Consider the following 9,332-nt stretch of genomic DNA (forward strand, 5'->3'; position numbering starts at 1 on the left):
CCTTTGGGAAGAGTGAAAGAGTAAGCTCCGCTAAACTCCCCTGGTCTGAGTCTAATAATATCCTTACCAAATATAATATCACATTGACTCACAAGCGAGACTATGCATAAGGGTCGCTCAAAGTCACTGTAATTAACGTGTGATGGGATACAGTCTCCTGATTCATTTATATTCATAATACAATTGACAGGAACACTTGCAAGTGGGAGAAGGTGTCGTATACAATCCTCTTAATCATGTATTAAAATAGCACCGGTAGATAATTTACATCTCCACGAGCAATGTCGGATGGATGACCTAGCATATCAAGCTCGTAATTATAACAACATCCAAACTGTAAGGTAGTTCTCCCCTTTCCTTTCATCGATTTTGTAGGCTCTAAGTAAGTTTGCCTCTTCAATAGACCCTAACAGCCATTCGTCTGCAATCTGTACACGGTTTGCTCAATTCTCTGCTGCTCACGATCGCTAAAGACTCCAGTAAAGAGCTGCAATCCTTCCAGAATATTGATCAGTCTACCTCTCAACCATTCACAATATTCAATGTTTTGTTTTTGCATTTGTTTACACCTCATCAGTAGATCATCAGACTCGATCTAAGGAGGTTGAGGAAGTTGTTTTGGTTCTTCAGAAAGAGGCTCTATAGAAAAGGATGGAGGTGTGAACTTGAATCAACTGTCTCTGACCATCTCAGATAATGCAACAGACACATACTCCTCTGCAGCTTCAGCAACCTTGGTTGTCTTAGCCAAATTGGTGTGCTTCAATTAAGTTCCTGAATCAATGATGTGTAACTTCGTTATGTTCTGGAAGCCTTCAATCATGAGTAACAGGGTTATCAAACCTAAAACTCTCTCACCTTTCTCGTTGAATCCACACAATAACAACTTGTCAGATGAAAGCTTTTAGGTATCAATGTCAAAGTAAGCAAAGGTTCTTAAATTAGTAATGTTGACCGATGCAACCGCATCAACAAGAACTATGGACAATCGAAACCGTTCAACATTTACAGCAATGTAAAGTGGTCGATTATGATCGGCTGTCCCTAACAGAAGGTCATTATCAGTGAAATTTAACTTAGAAACTTCATTAAAATAATCTACTTCTCCATTTGAAGAATTAGATCTAGTAATGCTTTAATTAGTGACTCTCTCATCTCTTGGGACAAGATAAGCGAGTAGTAAATACTGAGTTTAGTTGATAATTTCCTCAAATGAGATAACACATTATAATCAACCTTAGGTTGAGCTTCTATAGGCTTATCTTGGGCAAAAGCATCTTGTGGGAGGGTCATTGGTGGCAATACCCTGCCGCTCAGAAGATTGATTTCCAGAAGATCATTTGTAGTAGTATTCACCAATTATTCAATATCTTCTTGATCTTCTTCTTGAGACTATTCAGATTCTGAAGCTTCCATCCCAATCTCAATAAGTATCCTTTGAAATTCAAAGATAGAGATATCACTATCAGAAAAGGGATTGTCATAATAATATTCTTCAGTAAATTCACTTATGATTTGAGAATTTTTTTCATTGGGATTAATAGAGTTATCTCTGTTATTACTATCTAAGTCATTCAAATTAGATTTGTCAAGGAGAGATAAAATATACCCAAAAAAATTACTCATTTCAATCATAGTTCCACGTAGAACGACAAAATCATACATAATGAGTTGCACAAGGGTCACATGATCCTTGTCCGAAATGACAAACCTAATACGATTACTCTCTACAGTCTTAACCGCTCCCTTACACACTTTTTTCCTTTGATTTTTGTCCGGGTTCGATGTGCTTCGGTACTGACTTGACTTCTGTTTTAATTTTCTTCTTCTCAAGAACTACAAAACGATTTGAGTTATCAAAGTTCTGAGTTCATTTAGGCTTTCGTGTAGGTAATTTCTGAAGTTCTTTGAGAATTGTTTGGGAATTCTTGGATGGTACAATAGTCCATTCCTCTATCTCCATATAGGGATCAAATGGTTGCACATCTTCTCCAGAGACAACACTAATAGAACTTTGTTCAGGCTCTCTCAGATAATCCATAGGGATGATTATGTTACCATTTTGTGATTCCTCTCCAACCAAGTTTTGAATGTAATGCACTCAATGGTATAACTGAGCATCCAATGGAATGGACTGTAATTAGGTTTCTTGTCTCTCCCCACTTCCTCAGACTTTGCAGATTTAGGGAGCATAAAGTTCATATTTATGGAAATTTTTGAACATCTTTTTGACTGCTTCATTTTTTAAGGAATACTCGCGGTTCTTTAATTCCTTGAATTCTTGCTTTTTCATTCTCCTTTTCTCAGATCTACAGGAAGGTTGTTGATGTTGTTGTTGATATTGTTGTTGATACTGTTGTTGTGGTTGTTGCCACTATTTTTGTTTTGGACTTTCAGGTTGTATCTTCATCGATTATTTCCCTTTCTCGACAACAAACACATTCTCAGTCATCTTCTTTTCACAAGCTTTTTGGGGTTTCTGCTTATTCTCTTGATTCATAAATGGTAGTTTTTGGGTTTCTTCTTGGAGATTAGCTGCCTTGTTAATCAACTTCTCAAAAATCTTAATGGTAAATACTTTCAACATAAAAGCAATCGATCTATAAATGTTCTTCAATGGGATTTTTATGGCGTGTTGCTATTGCAGGTGAGGTATGCACTTCAGACTTATGTTTTTGTATCTCAGAATGTAATCAATTAAGGTTTCATCTGGTCTTTACTTCTCAACAGCCAAATCCCCTATTGTGATATGGTGTTGAGCTCCAATAAACCTTTTGGTAAATAGATCATCCAATTCGACAAAAGTCTTAACTGAGCTGTTAGGTAAATTTGTGTTCCAATCAAACGCTGTTTCGAATAAACAGTTAACGAATTGTCAGAACAATAAGACATCACTCTCTCCAGCATTACAACACTTAGCTCGAAAGTGTGCCAAGTGTTGCCTGAGATTCTCAGTTCCATCAAATTTTGAAATTAGATGGTAGAAATTCTTTAGGATATCGCATCGTATCAAACTCATCGAAATAGGGTCATCCTTTTGACAGCAACTTACCACCCTTAGCCTAAGCTAAGGTGACCTTAACTTGTTATTTGATCATGGATTTAAGTCCTTATCATATGGTAACAATGTTTATGATTGTTTCTTAGAGGCCTCCTCCTCAGATACTTTTTCCTTGGAATTAATAAGAACATGAGGAGCCTCGGGTCCCTCTATCTCTAATGAACAGGACCGGAGTAGGAGTTTTTTTTCGGGTAAGGGGTATTGAAGTTAACAGTTCTTCTATCTTCTTTTTCAATTTTTCAATAAGTTAATCCTGTTGGTTCAACTCATCCGATAGATGTTGACTTGTATTGGGCTGTGGAACCTCTTCAACTTCCACATATTGGGCTTGTATTGATGTTTGATTCTGATTTTGTGAAATAACATTCATGATTTCCTCCATCCTTTTCTCAAATCTTTCAATAACTTCATCTCTTTGTCTCAGCTGATTTAAAAGTTGTTGGGCTGCATTCGATATGACACCTTCTTCAACTATAATGTCTTGTAAATCAACAGTCTTCTCCTATCGTTCTCTTAGAGAGGATCTAGTTTTGATCATCATGACAGTGATTGTTTATTCTGAGGTTTCAGGAATTTTATCCTCTTCTTTTAATTGCTTCAGATAAGCTTCTAAATAATTTAAAACCTCACCCATGGGTCTACCCCTAATGTTCTTAGGATCGATAGAGATATATGTGGTTTCCGGATCGATATTCATCACATCAACTTTTTTCTCAGTGATCTCAGGTTTGGACTCCTCAATTTCCTAAAGTCATAGAACATTCCTTGAAACATGCGAGGTAGGTGAAGAAGGGGTTTCCAACCTATCACCCTCTGTAGGAGGTGTTACTTTCGCTTTAGTAGATAATCTTATCACCAATGGGGATGATTTCTTCTCATTCTCAGTATAGGGAATTTCTTGGGAGGAACTTGGAATGAATGGAGGAGCTTCAGGTGACAGACATCGCATTTTTCAAGTTCTATGAAAACATTGAGGAATATAAGACAATGCTTCTGAAGATAAACGGTGAGTAGTGAACTGTCTCCTGGACACTTTAGAACTTCAACCATATTACATTTTCTCTTCTTTGTCATCTTCTTGAGTATTTAATATAATCCAAACCTTTATTCCCCTTTTAAAGGGGTTTTGATTTAACAGGAGATGGAGATGAATCAGGTATTTCAAACACCTCTTCTTTATCTCGGGCAGTGAAAAGGGTGTAAAAACATCTTCCATCCAGAATGGGGGAGATTTCAAACAAGTCAGATTCAAACTCACGTCTATCATTCTCAATTAACTTCTTTGCTCCATTAGTCTGGAGATATCTCTTATGGATTCTTCTGTTCATATTCCTATGTTGAGTTTTATTCAGTAGAGGAACATTCTTAGAAAATGAGCCAACTATAAACACTGAGGAAATATTATAAGCTTCACCTAGTACTTCTACTGATTTATCATTCATTTTTTAGTCAGGCTTAGAAATTTTAAGGACTATAGGAATTTCCATCCTCATGGTAGAACTCTGAATTTTAGGTATAACAGCGGCAACAACACTCACAACAGAAGTATTTCAACAACTTTCTTCAAGGGTGGAAAATCTTCTTCTGATCTGAGACTAAACTCCATCAAGAGTATTTTCTCATCAACCAATTGAGGGTCTTCCGTGGAAAATGCAAGATCACCACAAGTCATTTTGAAGTAATCAAATCTCATTCCAAACTTGATGATGGACTTAACCTAAAATGAGTAGGACTGAGTGATAAGTTTTTGTCGTTTCCAAAGGAGATTAGTTTCGGGATCGACATCTTCCTGTAAAAGGATATAAGGAGAGATTTAATGAGAAGTCAACTTATGAATCTCTGAATTTGAAAAATTCAAGAACGAATCAAAAGAATGGAACATTGACCCATTCAATCACTTGATTGAGAGAAAATCCAACAGGAAAATAATAGATAATCAAAGTATCAAAAGAAGAGGATAAATATATCATTAATAAAAAAAAGATTAAAGCATAGCTAAAGATGGAAAGAGAAACCATTCTCAGCGAAGTCGTAGAAAAATATTGTGGAGATTTTTTCTTTTGCGACGGGGACACCATTAATTTCAAAATATTTATATCTAAATGATCAGATACGGTATTCAAAGGATAACATACTATCTCGAAAGAAACATATATTATTTTAGAATGGATCTAGTCATTCGGATGAAGAAAATTTTCATGATTTATGTATCTACGGAACAAGAATCTTTCTCTTACCTTATGAGTGTAAGGTAAGGTTTATTTTATTCTGGGGTCTGATATTCCTATAAGTGGGTTTCCAGATAGTTAATTACATCTCAAGAATTATTTTTTAGAAAACTCTCGCTTAAAATTATGTATTATATCTCTCTTATTCATTAATGAATGTTTATAGGTTCATAAGGTTTGAAGACTTTGATAAGAAGGATAAGTTTGGACAAAAGTTGACATCACTTGATATTCAATAATTTTTACCCTTTAGGGTTGAGCCCAACAGATCACAATTAAAATGGTAGAGTTTGAATTAAGTTTGAGAAACAATTTGGGTTTAAGTTGGATCTTGATTGGGTTTGAATTTGATATTGGGTTTGAATTAGATTATGGTTGAGTTTGATAAGATTTGAATTGGTTTGGATTTAAAATTTGAATTGGGTTGAGATAGGTTGAAGTTGGTTAAGTTCAGATTGAGTTTCGATTTAAAAGGTTTGGGTTTGATCTTATTAGGATTGAATTGATAAAGTTGATTAAGGACTTGAGAATAAATATATAGGCTTGTTAGGCTCTGTGTCACTTACTTAGCCCAGACAAAACTTATATATTCACTAGAATAAGTGACTACTTGAATGAATATATTTCTTCTCAGAAACGTATGATTTCGCAGCCTTAAATTTTTTGAGTATACAAGTCTTGAGTCATCTAAATTTAAACAATTGATATAGTAGATGAGTTTGTATCTCAAATATTTTTGAATAATAAATTACTTTCAGAAAATTCAAATTTTCATCTGAAAAATATATTTTTATTATATGAATGAGAATACAAACAAGTCTTAAATGTGAAGACTTTAAATTCAATCCTAACAGGATCAAATTCAATCCTTTTAAATCCAAACTCAACCTAAACTTAACCAACCTCAACCTACCTCTACCCAATTCAAATTTCAAATCTAAACCAATTTCAATCTTATCAAACTCAGCCCTAATTTGATTCAAACCCAAGATCAGATTCAAATACAATCAAGATCCAAATTAAACCCAAATTATTTCTCAAACCTAATTCAAACTCTACCATTTTGATTGTAAACTGTTAGGCTCAACCCTAAAGGATATAAATTTATGAAACCAAAGTGCAGTCAACCTTTGTCCAAACTTATCGCTCTTATCAATGTCTTCAAACCTTATCAATCTATAAACATGCACTAATGATTAAGAGATATATAAGGCATAACTTTAATTGAGAGTTTTTCCAAGAGTAATTCTTGAGATGTAATTAACTATAAGAGAGCCCCGTCATAGAAGTACTAAACCCCAGAATAAAATAAACCTTAAGTTACACTCATAAGATAAGAGAAAGATCTTGATTCCGTAGATATATAAATCACGAAGATTTTCCTCATCTGAATGATTAGATCCATTCTAAGGTAATATGTCTATCTTTTAAGATAGTATGTTATTCTTCGAATATTGTATCCAATCATTTAGATAGAAATCTTTTAATATCTATGGTCCCCCCACCCAAAAAAAAAAAAATCCTACCAATGCCCCTTATTTTCATTTCAACTACCCTAAACTATATCATATGCATGGTTGTGCCACAAATGAGTACTATGTAAGAGAAAAAGAATATTTGAGTAATTAAGATAGCACCAAGCAGTTAAGATTCCTATTTTTTTAGTTTCTTTCACTGAGTCAATTATTGGAAATTGCAAGTTCGAACTATGGGACTCTCTTGATCACATAAATGTAACAAGTTCAAATATCAGACAAATGCAATATGACAAAGGTATATTTAAAAGATATCAGACAAATGCAATATGACAAAGGTAAAGACTGATAGTATGCTGCTTGCTGGTCACTTCAAATTATCTAAAGAGTGTATTTTAGAAATTAGAAAAAAAGAGCACATGACTAAAGTTTCTATGCCTCAACGGTTAGATCTCTTATGTTACAATGATCTACACGAAACAATATATTTCACAAGTAATGAGAATGGTTGGCAAATATGAGTCCAATATTGGTTATAAAGATGATATTACACTAAAATATATGATCAATCATTCTTCAAAGTTTAAAAGTGCCTACTTTAACTAGAAAATGAACTTGATTTGAATCTAGAAGGAGACCTAGATACAAGGAAAAGTATAATAACGTACATCTAAGCCTTCGGTAGCACCACTATCAATTATGTGTTACACTTTCAAAATATAATCACACCATCAACTAAAGAAGCAGAATATGTAGTTATCGCTAAAGCCAACAAGCAGATGGGTTGATTCAAAAGTTCCTAAAAAAAATCAACATGAAGACACCACATTTTTGCGATAGCCAAAGCCATCATTCATTTAATAAAGAATGTTTCTTTCTACTCTCAAACAGGATACATATAACTTAGAGTACCACTAGATACAAAGTTTACTCAGATGACATTTTCTATATAACGCATGAATATAAGGGGGCAATAAATTAAGCTGACGTACCTCTGAAGCATTAAAGCACGGACAAGCACACCAAAGAAAAAACAATGAAGAAACAATGAAAAAACAAATGAAAGGGAAATGATACCAAAATAATTTAATTTTTTAACAAATACATAGATAACCAAATTTACTGCATAATGAACCACAACATTTAACTTTCCTAAAGAAAATTCTTATGACAACATATGATATATAGATGTATTCTATTATAATTTTTCCATAATCCAGCTGCCATTTCAGAAAACAATTTCAGCACAAAAATAACCAAAAAAAAAACCTTGATGACATGGATGTAGCATAAATATGCAGAAATTCAAAATTGAAATAATAAAAGCATAAGGACTTTACTCTGACTGAAGGAAGTTTGTGATCAGCCCCAACCGAAATTATATGCAACAGAAGAAAAACTACTAAATTACAGAAGCACTTACGTCCCTTGACAATTTTACTGCTTGAAAATAATGTGGATGATCATCTTTTACTCTTGAAGAACCTAAATAAACAGCTCCCCTTCCAAGCTTTTGAATAAGTTCATAACAGCTCTGTATCTCTTTCTTAACCTATAAAAAATGTAGACCGAAAAAAAAAAAAAAAACAATTAGTGGCTTATACTGAATTCATTTTCCACTTTGTTCCAAAGACTGAAAAAGCCTGCAGCTAGCAACATGACTGGAAAAACAAAAACTAGAAAATGAATAGCAAGATATTGCTTCAAAGAGGAAGAAAATAGAACCACATCCTTTAAAAGAAGAAATCGTTTCACAACAAAGAAATGTTGAAGATGTTTGCAGATGGATCATATTCGACATCATCATCAACCATATGTCCACTATTTGAGGTTTCTTTTATAAAGCCTTCATCTCTATCCTTCTTAGTAAGTGTTAACTGATATTAACTCCAGTTTGGTTGGCAACATTCATATCAAGTATTTAATTGTTTTGTCCATAGAACACATATATTTATTTTGATGACGCTCTTCAGAATCAAGTTTTCAGACGGCAAAGAGGAAATAATATTGGAAACACATAAAATTATCAAAATCCACCATCTTATCCAATCTACTTGCCTTTAGTGTACCTTGTCCATTTACAAGCATTAGTCTACACCTTCCTGTTCCCTTCAAATTGCTTATAATCTTAGTAGTGCATGTTATACTATGTACATGTCACAGAACTCAACCAGGTTCAGAATTGGCTCAACCTACTCAATCGTGGTTTCCTCAATAATACTTGTCGCGTCTCTTCAGTGATCACCCCCAACCAGCCCCTCCCCCCAAAAGCATCAGCTGCGACAGAGATGGGTGATTCCTTCAAACTAAGGGCCCGTTTGGGGTAGCGGCGGAGGGGGTGGAGCAGCAAGCAGATGCGGTTTTTTGCGTCGTTTGGAGTGGCGGCGGCAAAGCGTCGCAGCAAAAGTTTTCACGTTTTAACGAAAATGTGGGCCATAGGATAGACCCCGCGGCCCCGCATTCGCGCCGTTAGTATTACAGATTACCCCCGAGCAGGAGGAATTATTGTGTGCGGACACCGCATGCATCTCTGCATGCGGTGTCCGATCCTGACCGTAGATCACGGTG

The 9,332-nt window shown here is 34.8% G+C and overlaps 1 protein-coding gene across 2 annotated transcripts in view; it reads right to left on the reverse strand.

The window, feature by feature from the left end:
* The window catches only part of LOC110023850, a 30,767-nt gene that overhangs the window by 7,324 nt on the left and 14,111 nt on the right, over positions 1-9,332 (reverse strand). The window contains exons 1-2 of one of the 2 annotated variants that reach the window (XM_020723464.1): positions 8,823-8,970; positions 8,188-8,316 (exon numbers count right to left, since the gene is read on the reverse strand). In XM_020723464.1, coding sequence (XP_020579123.1) covers positions 8,188-8,316; positions 8,823-8,852 — 159 coding nt within the window. In that variant the 5' untranslated portion in view covers positions 8,853-8,970. Of the gene's footprint in view, positions 1-8,187; positions 8,317-8,822; positions 8,971-9,332 lie in introns of those variants that run through there. The other variant, XM_020723463.1, reaches the window with a different exon arrangement.

The sequence above is a fragment of the Phalaenopsis equestris genome, unplaced genomic scaffold (genome assembly GCF_001263595.1).
Source record: "Phalaenopsis equestris unplaced genomic scaffold, ASM126359v1 Scaffold000233, whole genome shotgun sequence".
Lineage (NCBI taxonomy): Eukaryota > Viridiplantae > Streptophyta > Magnoliopsida > Asparagales > Orchidaceae > Phalaenopsis > Phalaenopsis equestris.